At 39.4% G+C, this 24,361-nt stretch overlaps 2 protein-coding genes across 3 annotated transcripts; one reads left to right on the forward strand and one right to left on the reverse strand.

Moving 5' to 3' along the window:
* Positions 1 to 995: 995 nt before the first annotated feature.
* Positions 996 to 20,610, reverse strand: umodl1 (uromodulin-like 1). The gene is made up of 17 exons (XM_026327954.1): positions 20,540 to 20,610; positions 13,756 to 13,998; positions 13,323 to 13,490; positions 12,567 to 12,694; positions 12,126 to 12,312; positions 10,368 to 10,508; positions 9,415 to 9,642; positions 8,260 to 8,517; positions 7,644 to 7,756; positions 7,260 to 7,479; positions 6,588 to 6,725; positions 5,880 to 6,484; positions 5,559 to 5,719; positions 2,968 to 3,204; positions 2,132 to 2,288; positions 1,870 to 1,954; positions 996 to 1,393 (listed from the first exon to the last, which is right to left on the reverse strand). Exons 1-17 carry the CDS (start codon positions 20,574 to 20,576, stop codon positions 1,206 to 1,208), a joined length of 3,294 nt encoding a protein of 1,097 aa, XP_026183739.1. The 5' UTR covers positions 20,577 to 20,610; the 3' UTR covers positions 996 to 1,205.
* On the forward strand, positions 16,350 to 23,762 carry zbtb21 (zinc finger and BTB domain containing 21). Of its 2 annotated transcripts, none has more exons than XM_026327952.1 (2): positions 16,350 to 16,476; positions 18,809 to 23,762. In XM_026327952.1, the coding sequence occupies exon 2, from the start codon at positions 18,811 to 18,813 to the stop codon at positions 21,868 to 21,870; it is 3,060 nt and encodes a 1,019-aa protein (XP_026183737.1). In that variant the 5' UTR covers positions 16,350 to 16,476; positions 18,809 to 18,810; the 3' UTR covers positions 21,871 to 23,762. The 2 variants fall into 2 exon arrangements, with proteins under 2 accessions (XP_026183737.1, XP_026183738.1); XM_026327953.1 differs by having other exon boundaries at positions 16,364 to 16,476; positions 16,624 to 23,762.
* Positions 23,763 to 24,361: the final 599 nt, after the last annotated feature.

Genomic DNA, 24,361 nt, shown 5'->3' on the forward strand with positions numbered 1-24,361 from the left:
CTGAATGGGTTAATTAAGAGGCGGAGCATTTGCAGCACTCCAGATGGTAGTAAGCTGTCCTTCACCACAGGCCTCCAGGGACTTCCTCTCAAAGAGAAAGTATCTCCTGTTTAGTATTCACTGTTGTTGATTGAGGAGCTGCGTTTCTGACCCTGCAGTCAACAACGTGGGATTATGGGAAGTGTGGGGAAAAAGTAGCCTCCTCTTCAGCTCTGCTGAACTGAGAAATGCTCACTGGAAATCATTTTCTCAACTACTGATCTGATAAAGACACAACATGTATATCCAGCATTTTAAAAATTTCAGTTATACAGTGATAGTAGCCTTTTCTTACTATATCATACCATTTACTGTAAACACTGTAAACATTGTATGCATGCAGGAAGCCATCTTGTATTCTTGCAAATGTTTTTTCAAGCTGAAGAGCTATGTTGGCAGCGCCCCCAAGTGTTTGCATTGATACAGGGCATGTTTACGGTCACATTACTTTAAGCACAAACATATGAAAACAGACTCAATATTTAATATGTGTAACAAACATGCAAATGTTGTAAGTGTAGCAGAAAATTAGTAGCTAAAAGACAATAAAGTGATAACTGCACAGGTACGTTATTGTAAATTGTATATTTAAAATTATTTGATTACATGAAAGTGACAATTTATAGATATACTGTATACCAATGTATAGACAGATATGCAAAGCAGACTACTTTCCTCCAGTCTATTAACTTTACATATTTAATGATCTCCTTCATACTTAGTTTTCCTATTTTCATTATTTTTCATATGGGAATTTCCCCCCTCCGCCAACATACGTCTTGCTTCTTATTGTGAAATCTAGCTCAAAACATTCAACAAGAAATCAACATTTGACTTTCAAAACCTGCAACTAATGGTTAATATAACATTAATATTTATTTTTAAAAATCCTGAAATGTCTGTAGTCCCAGTTGAGTAAGCAAATGTTATTGTAATATCTTAAATATATATTAAGGGTGTAGGTAAAATGTAAAAATAATTAGTTTTTCATTAGCCTAATTGTTTAATGTATAAAGATTAGCATGGTTTGGTGAGAACTAATATGTGAATGATGCAACAGTGACACGTTGTGGTAGCTGAGCGTTAAGAGCCTACTGCATAGCCTATTTAATCAGCTGCTGCAAGAAATGTTGATCTTTTCCAATTCACCGACATGCTTGTCACCCCTAGGTGCTGAAGGCAAGATAGGTGAAGTTCTCTTGCTTGGGTTTGACATTGAAGTTGTAGTGCCCAATGCGGTTCCTTTGATAGTATAAAAGGCAGAAAAACCCAACGATGAAGATAAGCGTCAGACCGACTCCAAGACAGGCAAGGCCAGCTATAGGTAGAGTGTTCAAATCGTGCTCCAAAGACTCTGCAAGAATATGAGTTAGGTTGAATAGAAATCATTAAACATACAGTAAAATGAAAATAAGAGGATTTGTCTGAAAATGGTTTAGAAAAGTCAATAAAAAGGTTCTATAACTACTGTGACTTTATAAAGGAAGTCTCACACTTGAACATGGTGAACTTTGCATTTGAACTTGAGTCTGTCAGAAAAATAAATAACTCACTTCAGTTGAACTTGCCTCTCAACCAGACTGATGATAGAGTCAGGATCACTACTGCCATGATTTCACAATGATTCAAATTTAGCACAAAGTGATACTCAATTTTATAATGGATCCTGAAGACTGTAATAGCTTTTCTACTTTTGAAACTGGCCAGCCCCTCAGTAGAAGAGTGGAAGCTGGAGTGTCATTGTTGGAATTAAATCCAATTTTTGCAGCTAAGGTGGACAGTGTTATTCCTTATTAAAGAAAGAAGAGAAACAAAAAGTAAAATACACACCCTCATTTGATTTGAGCAGAGGTCCATAAGAACCTAAAGCTGTTCCAATTGTGTTTGAAGCCCGAGCTGTTCTCAGCTGACAGTCCTGAAAGAAAACATGAGCACAACAAACAAAGGAGAGACTTCCATTGCCCTTCTTATCTTCAAACACTTCAGTCATTGCTTCTGTCAAAATGAGGGCTGAGGGGAGATGACTTACTTAAAATTCATTCACAGTGTAGGGGCTGCAAGACTGCTGTTGTTTTTAATACGGAGTACTTACAGGCGCACAGGTCTCCAGCCCAAATTGAACACAGATCTGGACATGGCAGTGCAGATAGATCACATCCAGATTGATGAAGGAGAATATCTGCACAGATACACGAGAATTGCTGGAGTTTCCATTCATCAACACTTTGGTGTAGGCGTTCAGGGAACAGCTGTGGACACAGAAAAGTAACTGAGTGACTGAAAAAGCACCTTCTGTTTCTAGCTGTGAAAAACTTATTATTTTAAGGCACCAAAGAAGCTTCACATACATATTGAAGGTTGTGATGTTTTAAGGTAGTAGTCATAGTAATAGAAACTTTGTTATGTGCTGGCGAGAATGATAGGTAGGACCCAAATGCAGACACAAACCAAAGCTTTATTCCTTCCTCCTGGGATCACCAGGGCACAGGAAAAGAAACAAGAATAACAGAGTGAAATGGGAACCAAGTACAGCCAAATGAAACGGTGGCGAAGAATAACCTGCACCACAGTAAGCAAACAAAAACATTTGCAATCATTCCTATGCAATGTTTCCACAAACACAAAAAGGAAGCACAGCGCCTAAATAGAGGGGAAACAAAAGGCAATTAACCACAGGTGAAACAAATTAGGTTAAATTGTGTGAAGCTGCCGGGGACCAGTGCAGGGGGGAAAAAAAGGAAGTATTTTCAGTGTAAAGGTCCCTGGCAGGAAGTCCGAAGGGGGAGTCATGACAAACTTAAGTAGTATTAGCAATATAATATAAACCAAGTGAGAGAAGGAATAAATGCAAATCTAAAAGTTGGTGAAATAATAATAGCAATGCAATAAAACAATGAGAGGAATATGGTACTGAAAATAGAGGCAGACCTGTTCTCCAGGAAGGTGTAGCTGTAGGTGTCAGCGGGATTTTGGGTAGGAGTAGCCCAGCACTTATTGATAACTACTTTAAGGTGCTCTGAAGACGTGTTGAGGCTGACATCCACCACTACAGCCTCATTAGGGGACAAACTGTAGTTTCGCGGTAGAGGCACTGTACCGTTCATCAGCTGCACTGTCACATGGAACGACCCCCAGCCCGTAATAACATCACTCAGTATGTCATATCTGAACATGGATGAAAGAACAAAAAGCATTCAGTCTTAATTATAACACGAGCACACTGCAAACCTTGGCTAAATCCACCGACACTTCAATTTTAAGTTTTTGAAACAAGCTAAATATTTAAATATTCTTCTTGATACTAAGTAGCTAGTCTACTAAAATAACTTTGTTTGTTTCAGGAATTTTTAGAAACAAGTGTCCAGGCTACATCATGAGAAAATAAAGATGTATTTTTCAAAAAAATGTTTGATGTGTTGGGAAATCCAATTAGTCCATTGTTGCCAAGAGTTAAATGAACAGCTTAATACCACTCCTACATCTGAGTGGTAGGGTCTGGTGCTGCACCTGGACCCAGACAGTTAGTCTAGCTTTGCACACAGTTTGGAAACAGGGAATCAGCTAGCATGGCTCAGTCAGAAAAATAAGTTGAACATATAAACTCATTAGCGTCTTGTATCTTGTTTGTTAGTCACTACAAAACCCCAAGTGGAAAATGTTGATATTTCTAGGGGGCTATTTTTTGGTTGGGACTGGTTGACAGAAAATCAACAGAGGCTGGATTGGCTTGCACCAGCTTTTCATAAGTACATTATTAGTTTGAATTTAAAGTCCTTCATAACTCCTGCTCCATACTACTAATTTACTAAATCACTTCAGAAATATGTATGTCTTGAAATTTGAAACTTTAAAAAAAATTTTTACAGTCACAAAATACAAGTGAAGTGTTACATTGTTTAATTTATGTTTGCATCCATAGGGAAATTTGGTCTTGTAGAAGTAATAGTATTTATACAGTTTAGATTAGTGGGAAACTGTTATGAGTTGGTGGTGTGCTGGAGAGAAGGAGGAGAGGTAGGACCCAAATGCAGAAACACAAAGGATTTATTCCTCCTGGGGTAACCAGGGCATAGGGAAACAAAACACAAAGAAGAGCCAAACAACATGGAAAACCTAAGAAGAACAAAATGAAACGGGAAACAGAGGTGAGCCAAATGAAATGGTAACCTAGATACAAAACTAGGCAAACAGCAATATACAATAAAATGTCCCCGGCAGGAAGTCCCAAAGGTGAACCATGACAGAAACACCCAGTTATAATAACCCAACTGATGCTATTTTCGCATTTAGGGTAGTCAGATGTTATTGGCATAACATTTTGGAATTTGAGATATATTGTGTTGTTTTTGTGAAAGCTAATTTCAGATTTTCAAGACTTATGTCTTTCGTAGCCTTGATGGAGTTTTGGGGTCTGATTGGTCAGCAACAGTTCTTTTTTTTTGTTTTGTTTTTACTCTGCATAGATCAGTTTGACCTCAGGAACAGGTGCAACCAGGGAGTAACTGGTAAGCTATTGTTTCCTTAATGAGTTTTGGTACAGGTAGTCAGTTTAGAGTAGAGTATAAGGATTTAGGAAAATTACATAGTGGAGGGCCCTGTGATGGACTGGTGACCTGTCCAGGGTGTACTCTCTTTGCCTTTGACCCAAAGAGAGCTGGGATAGGCTCCAGCAGATCCTCATGACCCTAATTAGGACTAAGTGGGTATAGATAATGGATGGCTGGATGGATGGATGGATGGATGGATGGATGGATGGATGGATGGATGGATGGATGGATGGATGGATGGATGGATGGATGGATGGATGCATAGTGGAGTGCAGTAGTTTTTTGTATTGATGTTTGAGTCAACATCACAGTAAAATGTTTGTCATTCTACAGCAAAGATGCACAATGTCTGTGAAGCTTCTCAGTCGTCCAGGTTAAGTTATTTAGCAGCTGATTTATGGCAACTGCACTTCAAGAAGTCGAGTCATCCAAGTAGCTTCATCAGTCTAAGGAGAAGCTGGTTAGAGGTCTAAATATTTAACCTCTAAGCTGGTTGAGCCTATTCAGGCTGGGGGTGGAGTGAAACCAACTTGGAGGATAAATAATGAGACCTCTAACCAGCTTCTCTTTAGACTGACAAAGCTACTTGGATGAATGATGAAACATTTTGATTCATCTATTTGAAGTCCAGTTGCCATGATTCAGCTTCTAGTAAAGAAGCACAGTGTATACTTCTTTTTTGTCTACATAAAGTGATGTAAAAAGATTTGTTATTTGAGTGTGTATACCGTACAAATGTTCAGGACGTATGTTAAACTTATAGTGTTTCCTCTTTATGGATCATAAACTCTATCCATCTACAAAATATACTGCAAATCCACAGTGTAGCTGTTGTTTTAACTGTCACTTGTTCCTCATGTGATTTGGTAGTGACAATATCTGATCTTTTTATATGTTTGTCAATTGCTTCAGGTGTTCAAAAGCTATGTTGCTAAAGAATGCTGAGTATTCAGGAGAGCATGTGAAGCCTACCCCATGGAGCCGAAGTCAGAAGAGATGAGTATGCTCTTCTTGTAGGCACATGTGATGGGAGACTCCAGACGTGTTTTGGGTACCTCCACTGTTCCATCGGGTGAGGTGTAGGGATCCATGGTGTTGAACAGGGTGACAGATGCAGTGTAGTGGGTTTCATTCTAAATCAGCAGATGTTGGAAGTCGTTTGGAGTCTTAATTGAGTTAATGCAATTCAGTTTTAGAGACAAAAAATGCTGAAAAACATGCAATATCTGCAAAACATGCAAGAGAATAGGAAAGGGTAAATGCAGAATGTCTTCAGAAGAGACGAAAGCTTACATGCACGAGCCTAGTGTCACACTCATTCCACCCCACGGTCAGCTGGGCATGGGTGCTATTGCCTCCGTTGACACCACATTCCTGCAAACCTAAATATAGGGAGCCTTCCCTGATCAAATTGTTCAGAAGAAAATCCCTGGCAATGTTGACAGTGATGGCAGAGACCCTGCACTGCACTGAGATGGCATCTTTCATGGCAGCATTGGTAGTAGTACTCAGGGCAGCAGCAGCAGATGTAGAAGTTGTAGCAATGGTAGTGAGGCTGGACACAGTTGTTCTAGGGGGAGTAGTCGTGGATGCCATTGCTGTTGTGGTGGTAGCAGCGTTGGTAGTGGTGGCAGCATGAATAGAGGTAACAACTGGGACTTCAGTAGTTGTAGGAGGGGCCATTGTAGAAGTGGTTGAAACCAGGCTGCTAAATGTGACTGTAGTGGAAACCTTTTCACTCGTTGTTATAATGACTGTGGTTCTCCCTGGAGTAGTAGTGGCAGTGGTTGATGCCTGATCACTGGTAGGGGGTGTTATGTCAGAGAAAAGGGTATTGCTAAACATAGAATTTATTGAAGGTCTCAGTGATGGTGTCGTTGTCTTCAAGGTAGCGATTGCTGCACAAGACAAAACAGTTGTTATACAATGCAGGACATTTTCTGTGATTAGATCTGTGTAAATTGTGTAAACTGTGTTAATTGGACACCTCTGAGACCCTACCTTCACAGGCTCGCCCAGGTCTTTGTTGACTGTTGTCTATAAATCTAGCCATGCAAGCACATGTGTAGGAGCCCCAGGTGTTTGTACATGTAGCCCACAGGGAACAATCATTTTCCCCTGAATCACATTCATTAAAGTCTAGAAAAAGCAAAATATTTTGGCTCAATAAATCAGGCAACATTGTTCATTAGTACTGTGTGGCATTGTGAATTGGAGGTTTTTGGCTTCCAATTTGTTTTAATTTAACAATCAGACATGACAAAGCCTCTGTACTAGATTTTAGCTTGTCCACTTGTCTGAAATTAACAAATCTCATGAAAGGGCTTTTTTTTTACAACATATGAGAAAGGATGTTGTGTTCTTCAAGTGGCTTATGGTGTGAGATTGTTCTGAGCCTCACAAAACTATCTAGACCTTGTTTTCCAACTATCCCTGCCCTTGTAGTTTCTGTTTGGCTGAACACACCTGATCCGGGTAATCAGTAGTGGGTAGGGCAGGGATAGTTGGATAATGGAACATTGTGGACTGGAGTTGGAGACCCCTGGTCTAGGGGCTGAAAAAATTAGGTATAGTACATTTAATGTTTTATAGCTGCCAGTCCTGGTTTCATAAATTCCCCTGTTAAAAGTAAAGTAGTAGAAGTTAGAGTAGAATGATGTGATATGGACATACCATATATGCTTGTGCTATTTGCATCCACTTCATATCTGGAGCTGTTCATCAGGGAGTGCAGCAGAGCTGTGGACACCTTACTGATGTCTTGGATTTGGTTGGGGGTGAAGACAATGATGACCTTGACCACCACACTGCCCGGTGAAAAGCTTCTGATCTCAATTCTCACTTGACCCGAAGTTATGATGTCCTTTAGTTCTGGAGACAGAGACTGGTAGATCTGTTGGTGACACAGGAAACAGCCTCACAGTCAGAATAATGATGGACTAGCAGATGAAACTATGAAACATCTTGTTAATTCACTCAAATGGATATGTTTGGAGTGTGTAAAATTGCATTCAAATATCACAGTCTTTCTGAGGGTAATCCTTGTAACATGCCTACCTCATTTATAATACTTGCAGTGAGGTTTTTGTAGGCCTGGCTGGATGTGTTCTGCAGGTCATTAGTGTACTGAATGTTGGTAAGTCGAGCTGTGGCACCAAGAGTCTGAGCATCTACGAAAAAAAAAGCCCTGTTTTATATAATAAACACATTTTTAAAAATGTGTCAGCCCTGTTAGTAGACCTGAACCTGTTGGTTTAAAATGGAGATTTTCTTCATCACACATTTGTCATTAAGAGCAATTTTATCACTTTACATATTAGTGTAGTAGTCTAATTTCTAATTTTAAAAAATCTAGAGGTTAGTTCCTTTTCCTGTGGCTCAGGAAAAATCATCATCTAAAAACACCTAGTGTGAATTCTTCCACACAGAGGGAAACACTGTCAATTTGTTAACTCAGATGCATCCAAAATTGTTGGCTGATATTTATATAGCAATAGCAATATTATTAAAACTGAAATTATAGGTCATGACACAGCTACCAATGAATGGACAGTCATTACTTTATATAAACCTGTGTAAATATAAACTGTGAATACTATAGAGCTGTACTAATCACAACCTGAAGAGTTGTGACGCTCCAAAAGTCAAAACCACTGAAACAATCACTTCTTACCAGTCTTGACCAATAAACCACGGGCGAGTCCTTGGCTTCCACAGGCATGAGGTGTGACAGTGACATTGTAGAGCACTCCAGGCTGCAGTCCCTTCATCTCCACCGTGGTCTGATGGGTTTCCCAAGAATGAATTACCTCTGAGCCTTTGCATAAAGCAACCCAGTAGGTCTGGTTTATCTCGACTTGACTGGACCAGTACACAGTAAAGTCAGTTCCAGTGACATTTTCAGACCATAAGCTGGCGATGCTGGAAGGAGCTAGTGATAAGAAGGAGGGAATTGGCAGGGGTAGTGGACATTGTTATCATTCATGCAATATGCTTTGCTGTTTCCTGGGAAATACAATTTCTCACTTTAAAAAGTTACATGAAAGACTGATGAAGGCCATTTAGTTTAGCTTACCAAATCACTGGAAACAGGGAAAAACTGCTAGTCTGTATCTGCACAATGGTGACAAAATCCACCTACTCTACCAGCACCTCTAAAGCACACTAATTAACGTGTTCTATCGTGGTTTAATTCTAGCCCAAGTCCCAGAAGGGCTCACAGAAAAGCTCAGGGGAGTAGGTGTGTACTGCTCTTCAACAGAGATGGGGAAGGTAAACAAAACAATGCTGGAAGGAGCTAGAGGTAAGAAGGAGGGAAGTGGAAAGTAGTGGATCCTCAAAAAGTTTCCAAGTTGTTTCTCTTGTAAAACTGGAAAACCCTGTTGAAAACATTTTTGATTACTAATAAATTTCACATTGTCGTTGTCTCGTTTCTACTGTTGACCCTTGAGGCTGTTTGGGTGGTGAGAGGGACATTTTTTTTGGTTTAACATTTCAAAAATGAACTGTAACTGGCTGGTTTGGAAAATGTGTTTAGCCAGGACCCGTTTAACTCTTAAAGAGGTCACTGGACCTGGTCAAGATATTGTTGACACATAATGCATGTGTGTGGATGGACAGAGCTAGGATGGCCGTTCCCATTCTGTGTGCTGAGGCAAACTGATCAGTTAGTGGTGGCAGTACTTAGCAAGAAAAAAAAAAAAACATAGTCCCCAAAATGTCAGACTAACTATTTGGTCACAATATTAATATTTGGGCTGCTTTTGGCTTGTAAATTAGGATTTGGTGGTTCTATGCAACTTTCAGATAAAACGCAAATGTTTCTTACAGCATGCTATGGCTGTCGAAGGTAACGCTGCAGCTGAGCTCGTGCTGGTGTTAGGTTCCAAATGTGTCTGGTGTGGAGGATCCGATGAATTGTAATGGGGAGACTGTGTATAATTCAGAGTTTTAGTCATTCTGGCCTGGTGGGTGGTGTTGGAAGCTGGGGCAGACGTTGTGTTCATGGGTGTAAGGTAGGTCAGGAACTCTCTGGGGGTCTGCAGCCTGAGGTCAGCTAGAAAGAAAGGACAGAAAAAAAAGGTTTGAAATCAAGTTACAACTTCTCTGTCTAAAAATATGAGAAATCTGGAGCATTCACTTCTCCTCCAGGTGAAGTATTTGTGCTTCTTTCTGTTTTTTACCCATCAGTGTACTGTAGGAAGTTTTCAGAACTTTCCTAAAGTTCCCCTTTTTGGCTCTGCTCTTTGATGTGGCCCTACCAGTGAAAGGTAAAGCCACATAAAAGTCAGTTACCGACAGAGAAACTTATTTCAGCTCACTCTTTGCTTCTCTGTCTTCTGCTCAGGTATTGTTAGACAAACTCTTTAAGGGTTGCATATCTTACCTAGGTTATAATTGTTATCATTTTACATTCACCTACCACGGGTTTGGTTGGGGTGGCTCAGTGGACCAGTCAGCATGTTCTCCTCGTGTCTGTCTATGTTTTCTACAGGTACTCTGGCTTCCTCCCACAGTTCAGTTAGACTCAATTATCCAAATTTTTATTCACATTTACCACCATTTTAGCATTTCACAATACTTTTTTAGAGGTACAGTCACTACGTATATCAGCGTTTTCAAAGAGATATAACAGAAGCTATACCATGTTTTTTTTTTGTGGACAATTTCCTCAGTGTACTGTACACAGAATATTTACTTTTAAATAAGCCACTTCAATTCAACTCACTGCCATTTTCAAACAGATGAATGATAAATTATATGTTTGCAACATACACACACCTATGCAATGGGCTCCAAGGTTGTTTTGGTCTGCATCAATATATCCTGGGTGGCAGATGCAGGTGTAGGAGCCTGCTGTGTTGTTACAGTCTGCCAGGGGGGAGCACTGCTGAAGAGCAGACACTGCACACTCATCTACGTCTGCAATTAGAAAAACAGATATATAAAGAAACTGAAGTGGAATTACAGTTAGATGCGTGGTGCATTACACAGCTCTGAGCTTAAACACATTCAGTTCGAAATAGAATAATGGATATATTACCATGCCAAGTCTCAGCTTTGGGTTTGCATTAATGTAGAATGATCTGTGTTGGGATATGTAGCTTTTTTAACACATTGTGTTAGTATATAGGAAGTAGAAACTCACAGAACATAAAAGCCCTGCTTATTGTGGGGTCTCTCTGGTCTTTGGCAGCTCAGTCACAAAAGGTTGAGGTTTTGCACATGTTCACCATGACAAAGCCAAGACATGACATGTTTAGGGTGTTTTTTCAGGAGCACTGCCCACTTGAATAATGAAACGTCATCCAATGAGTTTTTATGCATTTAACTGAATCTACTGTAAGCACCACATACATTAATTCTGTTACTTTTATTAGTTTGTGGCACAGAAAGAATTTGGGTTCAAATATCATTTAATTCTGGGGCCTTTCTGTGTGGAGTTTGTATGTTCCCCCTGTGCCTTTGTGATTTTTCTCTGGATACTCCAACTTCTTCCGGCAATCCAAAGACATGCACTTTGAAGTTAGGTTAATCAGTGACACTAAATTGCCTGTAGGTGTGAACGTAGGTGAGAGTGGTTGCCTGTCTCTGTGTGTCAGCCCTGTGATAGCCTGTCCAGGGTGTACACAGCTTTTTAGTTCTTTCTAAACTGAGATAAACCCACTCAAAGCTTTAATGTAGCATTTGTTATTGTGCAGTAATATCTCTTATTTCATTTCAAATGGAATGTTCTAAAGCACAGAACTTTAAAAATAAAACATGTGTGCCCACACACATACAGTCTGGATTATATGATGTTGTGTATGTGTAAGGAGTAATGATTATAAGATCTAAGTAAAAATAGAAAATAACAGATCTTTATGAAAATAAACGATAACTGAAAAACATAATTTCTAGGGAAAGACATATGGGTTGTGACATTATGAACACTGTTTTCTACAACCCATTGTTAGGCTTTCAGGTAAGAATAGCATGACTTAAGACAATATGCAGAATGGAAATGATTTAGTTGTCTTCCTTGTCTCCCTAATGTTAAGGCTGAGTAATTCAGAGCTGTATGTTACTAATGAAAGGACATTATCGTGCTGGCATAAAATGATGGATTACATTTGTGGCTACAGTGTAGAGAAGGAAATGAATTATCTGAAAGGGATCATTTTGAAGGCAACACTGATGTGTGTTTGAATGTGTGCATGACAGCAAGCTTATTGTGTCTTTTGTGCAAATGTAACAAGTATGACAGATTCATGATTAATATCTATGTATGTGGGTGTGTGTGTATGTGTCTGTGCATATGTGTGTATGCACTCGCTGTGGTGTTATTTTCCGTTATTGCAGGAAACATCCCACAGATGACTGTCACTCAAATAGAAGTGGTGGGAGAAGGAAACTGCGGTATGACTGAGTCATTTTTTCCTGAACACTGTGTTCTCTGCAACATGAATCATTTCAAAACTCTACAGAACAAAATTTCTCCTGAGGAAAAAAATCAAGCTCCAAGTAGTTTCTTAGAAACAAACAACCGTGTCTCCTCACCTTCCACAGTTACAGATGACACCTCATCTATGTGTTTGAGAAGAAAATTCAGCTTTGATGTGACATTGTAAAGTGAAAGAGTAAAGTTGCAATCAATCAGCAGTGAGGTAGCAGTTCTGTAAGGAGGCACAGCCCATGAGCTGAGATAATAGACCGAAACATTGTCAGGCTGCAGAGCTCCAGTCACCTATTAGAGAGAGACAAAAAACAATTAGTGTGAAACTAATAAAAGAAGAAAAATAAGCCTGGCCCAGAGAACTGGATACTTATTCTACATTTTGATTTTTTAAGAAAAAGCAGAGCGAGTATGTTATGTTAATAATGGTAATAGCATATATGCAATGTGTAGCAAAAGTATCAATAGCTATAGACAGCAGTATTAGTATAATTTAGTATTAGTATTAGTAATACAATTAGTATTCTTATTAGCAGTAGTATTACCATTGCCTGTAGTAATCTCATGTGATTCAGAAGTCCTTTATCCTCAAGCATCAGGTTTTGGTAATCAGTCTTCACTGTCACCGTTGCATTTAAGCGGTATCCTCTGTTCTTAGCATAATGTGCTAAGGCTGAAAGTTCAGTTAAAATGGTCAACATTCAAATCAGCAAAAAAAAAAAAAACACAAAACACAAAACAAAAAGAAAAAGAAAAAGAAAAAGAAAAAATATTTCTACTAACACATAATGACATTCCATGGGGCAGTATAAACATTATTATAGTAAGGGGGCAGTTGAATCCTACTCCTTATAACTGGTTAAAAAAAGCCAGGACCTCTCCAGTCCTGTTAACCAAATTCAATAGACCCTCAACTTGTCTACAAAGAAAATGCAAAAACCCTCTCTTACAACAAAATAATACAACAGCTCTAACTTAGTACACCTAGACTGATCATAAAAACTTGTCATGCATAAAGGGTTACTTAGCACTGTGTACTTTTTATGTTCTTTTGTCACTAACTTTCAAAAATAACTATTAAATTCCACTTTTAAAATTATATAGCTAGCAGATTCCTCACTATTTGTGCTACTGATACATTAAATTTGAGCAGAAGCTGTTATGCTGCAATTGTCACTTTACCAACAGATTAGATGCCTGTGAGAACGTAGATTTTTCAGGATTTGTGTGAAAAAGCCTTCTAATGAGAGCACATGATTTTACCTAAGAAAACCCACTAGACGTTCAGAATGTATACTAACTTGTAGTATTCCTGCAGAGAACATGACCCATTATGTGGCAGCATTTTTGCCAGCCTGGGCAGTCCATGTCCTGCTCACAGTGTTCATATGCAGGATCCACATTCAGCATCTCATGTGCAGTTGGACAGGATCCTGGCTTGGTAATGAACTCCTCACTCCTGTTTACAGCTTCATTCAAAGAAAACATGTCGCAGACCTTACATTAGCAGCGAGACATTTCTAGCAGTGCGATTCTGTCCTTCCATCTTGTTGTCTTGCACACAGCAATGCACACATAAAAATTGTACTGATAGCTTGTAAGACAACAGAGAGCACTGCTATACCATTCATTTTGTACTAACACTTAATAGAAATCTATACACAAAAAGAACACTTTTTACTCTCTCATAATCTTCAAAATCAGGGATGGATAAATGATATGCAGTACACTCACGCAGGGCACAGTAACGCCCGACTTGTTCATAGCCGCTGCAGCACCTGAAAACCTGCTCCACCACGTCCTTGTACTCAGTCTGATAGACCATCCTGTAGTATGTAACAGTACATGTCTTCCAGGAGAGCCAGCCACCACAATACTTCGTCACAGTATAGGGGACTCTACGTATCACCAGGAAACTCTCAGTCCTTGTCTCATTGTGAATACATAGATGGTAGCCTGATGCAGACAAGATGTTTTCTAGAATAAAAAATAGATTGTTAATTTTACTGTCAGTTAAGGCTACTTGGTAATTAATATCTGGCTGCATAATACCATCACCTGTTGAATTTGTCACTATCATTGCTCCTTCATTTTAACTCATAAAGTATGAAGCATAGTACATCTCTATTATTTGTGACATGAATAATGTTAAAAACAAACTATAGTACGTCAAGCAAGAAGAGTAAATCCCCATAAACATAATACTTATTAATGTTTACTACATCCATTACATATTAATCCGTAGTCTGCATATAGGCCTACCTTCATATACAGTGCTTTGCCCCCTACAGAGAGCCAGAAGGGCCACAGCCACCCAGACAGAGAGTATCCGGTCCATTTTTCAGAGATCAGAATCTCAACCATTTATTTAGTGACACCATTGTACATGCATGTTTCTCTTTGATACGATGCTAACTCACAGTTCAGGGTGTATTCACAGATCAAATCCTCTGTGGTTCTGTCTTTCTCCTCCTCACATTGCACCATCAGTCCCTAATGGACCACACAATCATGGCAGCCAGCACAAAAGTATTGAATGATTGTAAATATGCTGAGTTACATTTGTCAGTATACTGAAATAACATACATTTTTGCAAGCTTATTACAATATTCACAAGATTTGATATTACAACGGGCATGTATGGCAGCATGACAAGCTAATAAACCTGTATTTTATGAGAAGAGAAGAGAAGAGAAGAGAAGAGAAGAGAAGAGAAGAGAAGAGAAGAGAAGAGAAGAGAAGAGAAGAGAAGAGAAGAGAAGAGAAGAGAAGAGAAGAGAAGAGAAGAGAAGAGAAGAGAAGAGAAGAGAAGAGAAGAGAAGAGAAGAGAAGAGAAAAGAGGAGAGGAGAGGAATCCCCCCACTTATATGTTTGCAGTATAAAAAGGTTGTTATTATTTGGCAATTTCAGGGTCAGTAAACATGTTTATAATGCCATGGAGACAGAGAGAGAGAGGGAAGAGCTTTGGGAGGAGTCAAAGTCCCTAAAGACCAGGTTTTCCACACAGGTAACCATGACAGTGCTTGCTAAGCTGCTGGCATTAATAGCACGTGTCAGGCATCAGTGTCAAATAAGGAGAAACGAGAGCATCCTTACTGTTTTCTCACATCTTCATTCTCGTTATATGACAGAACAGCGGGATGCTTTGGTTGTCAAAAAAAAAGATAGACTCTTTCCTCACTTTCACAAGAATGTGAATATACATTCATGTTTGGAAAAAAAAATTGTACAGGTCCTCTGCATTCTTTTAAATCTTTTTTATTATTTACTATCTTTAACAAATGTATTGATTAATATAATGGTGCTCAAATGATAGTAATCAGGTGTGAAAATGTGCCTAATTAAACTTTCTCCTATCATTAAGTGATAATGGTATTGAGTATATGCTGATGCACTGGAACGTGTGGATGTAGGGAAGTCCAAGACTACAAGAGAAAGCCAACAATAGTCACTAGACATTAAAATAGTAATAGTTAAAAAACATCACTTGGATAAAACATGGTTTTATAAAAATAAAGATCATTAGAGGTGGTGCATTCAGTCTTTTAACCACACCTGCCTGAGTTGTGAGATTGTTTCCAGGTACTGTATCTGAGAAGACTTTCCAGGAAGATGTGTTAGGCTAAATAAACATAGCAACGATTCCCCCTTGGATGCCAGTAATGACACACATCTACTGCCATGCTATAGTGGCTTCTATTCAGTCACAGACCTAATTAATTTCATTGGGGTTATGGGGGCTTGTAGTTACATGCATATTTACTCTGCATCTTGTAGTTTAAACCTACCACAAACAATCTGTTTGTAGACAAATACATAAAATTGTCTATTAATAAACTTTTTTATTTACCTGTGAAAATATATGAAATGTATAAACTAAAATAAGTTTTGTGTTAAATCAAAATACAATAGATTAAAAAAGAAATTCCCATAAAGACTCACTTCCTCTAAATATTTACTTTTCAAAGTACTTTTCAAGTCAAGTCTCCGCCCTTGTGCAGTTTACTGTAACTCATGTGGCTTATTAACATCAAGGAAAAGTACTTTACTTAAACTATGCTTTACTTCATACTTTACTTCATACTTCATACAGATTATTGCAGAACAGTGTTCAGGTACACGGTCTATTGCAGTACTAAGTGAAATGTAGCTAAAACACTTTCCTTGGCCATCATATATAAAAACAGAAACGTGACGGGCAATAAGGAAAAATGTGACCTATCCCTTTAAATTCGCCTCAGCGTCAAGTGTTCTCTTTGCCCCGCCCCCTACTCCTTGACCAGCCTATCAGAGCGCAGTGCACGTGACGAGCGTTCTTTGCGATGACCTCATCCCTGGTGTGGGATGACGTCAAATTCAAGATGGATGGAATCACGACCAGCGCGCAGAAATCTACACAACACTGAATAAAGTCCTGGCTGTGTGGAGGAAAGGCCGTATTGGCGACGGGCAGGGTAAGTGTGTAAGAGCTAACAAACTTAACCTCAAACAAAAAGAGCACGGATAGTTGGTGGAGAAGCTTTTTCCTTTTCCTCCCTGACGTAACTGTAAAGGGGGGTTGTGCTGCTGAAAAACCTGACCAGCTACAACCTGTTTTGCAGCCAGTAGCTGCGCCCTGTCAGGTCGGGGTGGACCGTTTCGAGGGAAAACACACTTCCACCTGGGGTAGAGGGTGTCGTTTACTCCCCCATACTCCAACAGCCACTCCGTCCGTCCGCACGGACTGTGTTTTCATTCCGGGATTACCACGCCGGAGTCCATTGAAACGCGCTCAACTTTTCCTCTACTGATGTGAAAGAGATGCTGCAGCGCTAAAGCAAAACGGTTAGCCTAAGCCCTTTGGCCACCGACCCACGCTAAAGAGAAGGGCTGACTATTTTCTAAAGTGAAAGCAGCATTTGGCTTAGAGAAGTTAGCTGTCATGAGACACTGAGCCACGTCTCACGGATGACCAAATCCTGAAAGACTCCCCTCGACTTCCCGATACAAAAATGACATGACTCGATGTTCCCTTTATTCTCTTAACGCGGATTACAAGTTTTGGTGAAGAGGCAACAGGACGGTTGTTAGTTTTTCACGAATGAATGAAGCTCCTGGCTATGAAACTATTATTAGCCAGGTTCGGTCCAGTCAACATGAGCAACATGCTTTACCGTGTTTTCACTTTTCAAAACAAACGCCTTGAGGAGAAAAGCGCCTTGCTTGCGATAAGAGGACACTGAAGACATATAAATAGGAAGATAACGTTTAGTAGCTGACCATGCAGGCGTTTCAAAAGGGAAACTCTAAGGCACCAAATATAGACCTTTTATGTTTGTGACCATGTTCAGACTCAACAAAATGTATGTCTTATTACTCAATAATGTAAATGCATTTCTTTGCCAGTTTATTTGATATATCTACCAAGTTAAAGCTAATGCAGTGTCTTACATTAGACATACTCTGATGAAGCACATATCAACAGCACAAACTACAACCAAAGTTGGGTCAGTACAGATATGACCACTTTTCTGAAGCTGATTTATTAGTTGGACCTCATAAGCTGCCAACTTGATGTACAGTCTAACAGTATTAAGGAGTATACACACACAGAACAGGAGAACATGGGGAAGTGATTGATATTTATTTATGTTTTTTTATTATTTATAACGTGGAAATGTTTTTCATTTTGAGCAAGGTGGAAAACCCTGCCAGTGGTGACTGGAAGCCATGTAAGAGGGGTTACTATGCAAGCATTCAGTAGTGAAAAGTGGTGGTGCTGTAATAACAAACTTTTTAGACTTCCTGCTTTGGCCTGTCACAGTGGGGGCGGCTTGACAGAGCTATGTTTTCATACCATCTCACTCTTAACATGATGCAATGTGTGAACATGCTGTTTAATCTTTTGTTTGTATACATCATGAAGTGGTAAATAGAAGCAGCAATTTAAACTTGTACTGGTCACCAAAAGCAATAACCACAACAAATATAAATTGCCAGAGAAATATATTATGCCTTACAGAGTATGCAGTTTAATCAGTTTAATTAATAATACTTTTGGCTTGGTTTAATTCATTATTATTATTATTATTTTCAATTAATCTGCTGCTTTTTTTCTTGATCGTTTATAAAATGTTAATAAAATACTGAAAAAGGGATCAAAATATGTTGGAAACCCAAGGCCACATCTGTCCAAAATCTAGAGATATTCATCTTTTATTGCAGTTGCTGATTATTTTTCTTTTGAATCAATTAATCACCTAATGTTACAGCCTTAGATTACAATAACTATAGTATCATTACTGTCATAAAAAAAATGTTCAAAACATATATCTCTCTACTGCTAATACATGTCTGCTATGCAAGATTATTTATGATATGCATATAATTTTTAAGATGAAGTAACAATACATTAAGAAATCTGCCCAAAAACTAGTGAATCTCAAGGCTTCTTGAGTTATTATCAGTGAGAAGCATTTCAAACAAGACTCACTAACTTGTGGTGGATTTTTTTTGCTAAACAAAATCCTCCTAATTCACAGCTGTATCATGTGCTGGTGTGATATAATGGTAGTTCACGGTGTATAATGTCTTTGACCCTTTCAGTGTTGTGGCATGAGAAATCACAATTGACAGAAACATTTATAATAGAGCAATTGCTCTTGTTTCTGAGCACCAGTCCTGGTTAGGTTATGTACATGAATGTACCTGTTCATGCTATCTCTATAAAAACTTATGACAACCCAATTTTGTCCTTGTGTATATTACATTCTTGAATTAAAGTATAACTCTTGTCTTGTTTTTCAGCCATGGAGAGCCTAGTACATTACAGTAACCCCTCCCATGCCCTCTCAGTGTTAGGGGTTCTCAATGAGCAGCGCCTGCGGGGCCAGACGTGTGATGTAGTCCTGATTGTGGCAGATCAGAGGTACCAGGCCCATAAGAATGTTCTGGCTGCCAGCAGTGAGTATTTCCATTCCCTGTTCACACGGATGGACACAGAGTCACTGAATGTTGTAAACCTGGACTTCTGTGAGCCTGACGCCTTTGAGATTGTTCTGAATTACATTTACTCCTCTTCACTCTTTGTGGACAAAAGCAGTCTGGCAGCCATTCAAGAGCTGGGCTACAGCCTTGGAATCCCTTTCCTTACTAACATTGTGTCAACGAGACCCCATGCATCCTACTGTGTGTCCAGAAAAAGGCTTTCCTTCTCAGAGGGAGACGAGAATGATACTCAGACAAGGAGTGTTATTGTGTGTCGGGTCCAGAATGACACAGCCAATCCTGCTCGCTCAAATTATCTGAGAAAAACATCAGAGAGACCATCATCTCCACACTTGAGAGGGTCAGCTGAGCTTCCATCAGAGCACAACTCATATGAATCAGTCAGTAACTCTGAATCCATCTGTAGGAAATCATCTGAACAGAGTGATGCTGCTGAAAGGAAGTCCATTTATCCATACACTTCCATATTAAAAGGGAATTCCTCACACATTGCATCTGTCAGGCCCCAGCTAACATCATCAGTGTCTTTCAGTGACGCAGAAGTGCAGCACATCAGGCTGCAGTCTGGCACTGACCAAGGCTCTAGAGAGGAGAATGAGGATCAGGAGCCGCTCTGTCACACCAAAGTGCCCTGTCAGGCCAGTGAGCTAAGCCAGACCATTGACAGGAGTGGGCCACTTATAAAAAGCCTGCTTCGAAGGTCATTATCAATGGACAGCCCAGTTCCAGTCTTCTCACCCACACTGGAGCTCAAGGAGCTGCAAAATCGGGAACAGTCAGTTGTTAAAATGGCATCAAAAACATCTGGACTAGAAACATCTGTTCAAAATGGTAATTCAAAAAGAACATCTCCTCTGATTCTCAGGTCAAAATACTCCAGCAGGTGTGATGAAGAAACTCAGGTAGAAAGAGAGGTTAGTGTGAAAGCTGAACCCAGCAGTCCACTTGCTGACCCCATGGACATTATTCGAATCACAGTGGGAGATGCTTTGCCAGTCAATCTTAAAGACTTGCAAACAAACTATGACCAAGGTTCCAAGATTGACTTAAACCCTATGGCTAAAAGAAAGGACAGACCAGACAACAGAAGGTACCCATTCAAGAAGAGCAAATTTTTTAAAGACCATACCCTCTCACTAGATGGGAGCATGTCAGAAACAATACCTCAGAGTGTCAGCCATGACACTAATGAGAACAGTGGGGAGCTGCCTCAGAACAAGATTTTCAAATGCTGGAACTGTTTAAAGGTTTTTAGGTCCAGTGCTGGACTACATCGTCATGTAAATATGTATCACAACCCAGAAAAGCCGTATGCTTGTGACATCTGCCACAAGCGCTTCCATACCAACTTCAAAGTGTGGACACACTGCCAAACTCAGCATGGTGTTGTACAAAACCCAGCCTCGTCCTCCAGCTCCTCAGTACTGGATGAGAAATTTCAAAAGAAGTTAATAGATATTGTGCGAGAGAGAGAAATAAAGAAAGCTTTGCTTTGGAAGCTAAGGAGGAATAAGCAGGGGTTGCAATCACCTGTGCTCACCAAGAAAAGGTCAAAGCCCAGCTTCATATGTCCTTACTGTGGGAAAGTATTTGTGTTCCAGTCTCAGTACAGACAGCATTTAAGGACGCATCCTGCTGAAAAAGCTGAGCAGGATACAGCAAGCGAGGGCATCCTCTACCAGGAACAGGATGAGATCATTCAACAGAAGAACACAGACACTGGTGTTTACTCCTGTAGACTTTGTAACATGAAGCTGTCATCACTCTTTGAACAGGGCGACCACGAGAGGGGCTGTCGACATGCAACTGTATGCCCTTACTGTGGTCTCCGATTCTCAAGTCCAGCTGTCAAGAAAGACCATGAGGCACATTGTAAATACAAGAAACTGACATGCCTGGAGTGTATGCGGACTTTTAAATCCTCCTTCAGCATATGGCGCCACCAGGTGGAAGTCCACAACCACAACATGATGACTGTTAAAGACCAGATTCACCTGAAGCAACAAGAGAACAGTGAAGAGGCATCGGAAATGCTCAGAGATGAGCTTTACAGTGATGAGCCTCTAGCAATTGGGAGCTCAAGAGACAACATCAGTTACAGTGACTCCTCAGGTCCACCCATGTACGATTCAGAAGACTCCTCATCCCATGTGCCTGAGGACCTGAGCATGGGTCATCACGGCAAGCTGGTAGTGAAGGAAGAGCCTTTAGAAGAGGCTGTGAGTGAGAGAGACAATACAGAGATGGCCAAATCCGGGTCTGAGGAACCTGGTGTGTGGCCATGTGAGAAATGTGGAAATCTTTTCAGCTCTCGTAAAGACCTGGAACGACACCAGGAGCTGCTGTGCCACATCAAACCATTCATCTGTCACATCTGCAACAAAGCCTTCAGGACAAACTTCCGCCTTTGGAGCCACTTCCAGTCCCACATGTCAACCGCTAACGAACCTGGAGCCAAAGAGATCGACAGACACCCCTCATCTCTGTCTCCCTCCCCTCCCATGACCCCTCAAAACTCTGAACGTCCACCCCCACAGGCCTCCGTGCTCAAGTCCACCCAGATGGCACCAGCTGCTGCCGTGGTGGCTGAGGAGTCAAGGAGCCCAGAACCCTGCAGCTCATCAGTGAGCAAGGTGAAGATGCCAGAATTAGACCGGCAACCCAGCAGCCACAGCCCTTTGTCAAGATCAAACAGCATGGAGAATCAAGGTGGCCCTCAGGAATCAGACACACTGTTTTACCATGCACCGTCTCTCTCTGCCCTGACTTTTAAGAGACAGTACATGTGCAAACTGTGTCACAGGACCTTCAAGACAGCCTTTAGTCTCTGGAGTCATGAGCAGAGTCACAGCCACATGTAGAAATCAGGCAAGTTATAACAGTGCATTTCTCTTCAGAGACAATACTATTAGATTAAAGACACCTCAGCCTACAAAAGGAAGACTTTGAATGTATAGCTTATCGGCTTGCCTCCAACATCATATATTAAAGTGGCCGTGTTCCTTAGAGGTGTAAAGGTGAATGTGCAATCAAGTGCTAGATTCCTCTGTGAAACAAGTTAACTATAAATGGTTTTCCTTTCAAAATGATCTATAAGCATTTATCTATTTTAAACCTCTTTTCATTGTCTCACTGTATTTATATATGTGTTTTGAGAAGACAAGGTACAGAGTTTCACCCCTCTGCAAACTATAAATATTGAATAGAGTATGGAAAAAGTGCTTTAAACTTGGAAGCTGCAGATTAGTGCTTTTGCTTTTGTATCAGATCGATCTTTTGGTGTGAGTGACATCCCTTACAATAATAATGGTGGCCTCAACAATGTATTCAATATGCACTTTGTTAAACAGTTTTATTCTGTTTTATTGAGATTTAGCCCAAAATGTCTGTTCTTTAGTTTCCATAACAGATTTTTAGGCTACAGAAGTAAAAATGAAAACTAGGCCCAATTATATCTGTTTTGTTTCTTCATATTTAGCATTCCTTTGAAATCAATTCTCTTAAATTAAATATTGTGTTGCCTTCAGATCATGTTATTTAGTGGGCTGATTAAGAAGACCTTCAGTATAATAAATAAAGTTGTACTGTACATCAAACACACCTAAGACACCTGTTGTTTTAGGCATCGTTTCTCAGTATGCAGCCTTACCTAATTGCTTACAGTCTTCACTCAGTACTTATCATTATCTTCCTAATTACTAGCCTGATATTTAGTATACAAATGAATGAATGAAATGATCCTAAGTCTTGGTTATTGACAGTTAAAGAACTATAAAATGTCTAAATGTTGCTGAGAAAATCTTTTGTAAAAGGTGCTCATACCAGTTTACTAGTAGAAATTTGGTACATTGCCAGTGAATATTAACAGTAAGCAAACTTGCACAGCAGTATAATTTATGATTACATTCAAATGACAAATTATAATATTAATTTGTGTATCTTAGGCCCATAATTTCTGAAACCCTAGAGCCTGCCATCCCAGTTCAGCACCAGTGTTATGTAAATACTCATAAAGGTATATGTATGCATTTAAACACATTTGGTAATTAAACAAGCTTTAGAGTGCTTTGATGGCCTTATGCAATTTTACAATTATTATTTTATATAAAAGCACAATAGAGTTCCAGATGACCTAAGACTCAGGCTTTTTGAGGTGGTAAAGTCAAGAAGAAGGGGGTATAAAAAAGTAAATCTTTTGTTCTTCAAATGGTGAGGGAATGTTCCTGCTTCCTAGAGATTTATTATTGAAGATTGTGTTTTGATTGTATTCCAGTTGTGACACAATTGTATTCTTGTACAAGTAAATACTTATGCTTTGGCTTGTTGAATTAGACATATACATAAATTATTATGTTTGCTACTATTTGGGAGGTGTTAGAGTCAATGACTGCTTCATACAAAGTGTGGGATTTGTTTTCCACTACATGAGCAACATTGTGATGTTATATTAATAGAAAAATTTGTGTATTGATAATAGTGCTCTTAATTTCTTGTGAGAAAACCTTTTGAAAGTTTCACAGAAATGATTAGAATTGTGTAAATGGAGGTGTTTGTATTCTCAATTTTGTACCAATTTTGTTAGTAAACAGAGTTTTATCTTTTTAGTATTCCTGTGCTCCTGCTGCAATAATGAATATTTGTATCAGCATTGGTTGCATTATTGTTGCTTTTGGAGATTTGCAGCTGTTTTGTGTTTAGGTTTTTCTACAGTTTTGTGCTTCATTTCTGTAATAAAGAGTAACAATGGAGAGAACATACAGAATTGTTTGTGGCATTTTAAATGGCAATCTATACTTTGGATCTGAATATCTTGGTCCCACAGCAAATTTGAATCGTAAACCACATTTAACAATGTTTGCCAGATGTTCAATAACTCTGATGTTGTCTGGTACCCTGAAAAACGTTGTCACTTTTTCACATTTTAATCAGTTTAGGGCTTCTCCATTCATTCTTTTGACTTTCCCACAGTCCAAAATGACATTTTCAAATTATTAGTTTTGTCCAACCAATTGTTGGAAACCGAGATATTTATTCTAGTGTATGATTTCTGACAAGCTGGAATCAGCGATGTTTAACATTTTTGCTTAAAAAAATGACTAAACAGTTTGGTCAATGGTTGCAATGATTAACCCACGAACCATTGCAGCTCTAAATCAGATGAACATTCAACTTTACATACCCAAGCTCTGAATTGACTTTTCCCCAGTACCGTTTAATTCATATTAATTTTCTAGAATTAAGTAGTAAAGATGATTTACAGCCACTTGTCAGTCCAATAGTGTGAATGTTGCAACTAATTGAAGTGAATTTATTAACCTACCAATGGAGCTAAGCATGTGAAAATGTACACCA

The sequence above is a fragment of the Mastacembelus armatus genome, chromosome 14, assembly GCF_900324485.2.
Source record: "Mastacembelus armatus chromosome 14, fMasArm1.2, whole genome shotgun sequence".
Lineage (NCBI taxonomy): Eukaryota > Metazoa > Chordata > Actinopteri > Synbranchiformes > Mastacembelidae > Mastacembelus > Mastacembelus armatus.

Excerpts from the sequence above, each read along its gene's own strand:
- zbtb21 (XM_026327952.1), top strand. The coding sequence starts at position 18,811 with ATGGAGAGCCTAGTACATTACAGTAACCCCTCCCATGCCCTCTCAGTG.
- umodl1 (XM_026327954.1), bottom strand. The coding sequence starts at position 20,576 with ATGAAGCTGGGCTTTGACCTTTTCTTGGTGAGCACAG. Across the intron at positions 9,643-10,367 it reads CCTTGGAGCCCATTGCATAG|CTGACCTCAGGCTGCAGACC; the intron begins GTGTGTGTATGT and ends CTTTCTTTCTAG. Across the intron at positions 3,205-5,558 it reads TCTGACTTCGGCTCCATGGG|ATATGACATACTGAGTGATG; the intron begins GTAGGCTTCACA and ends ATCCATGTTCAG.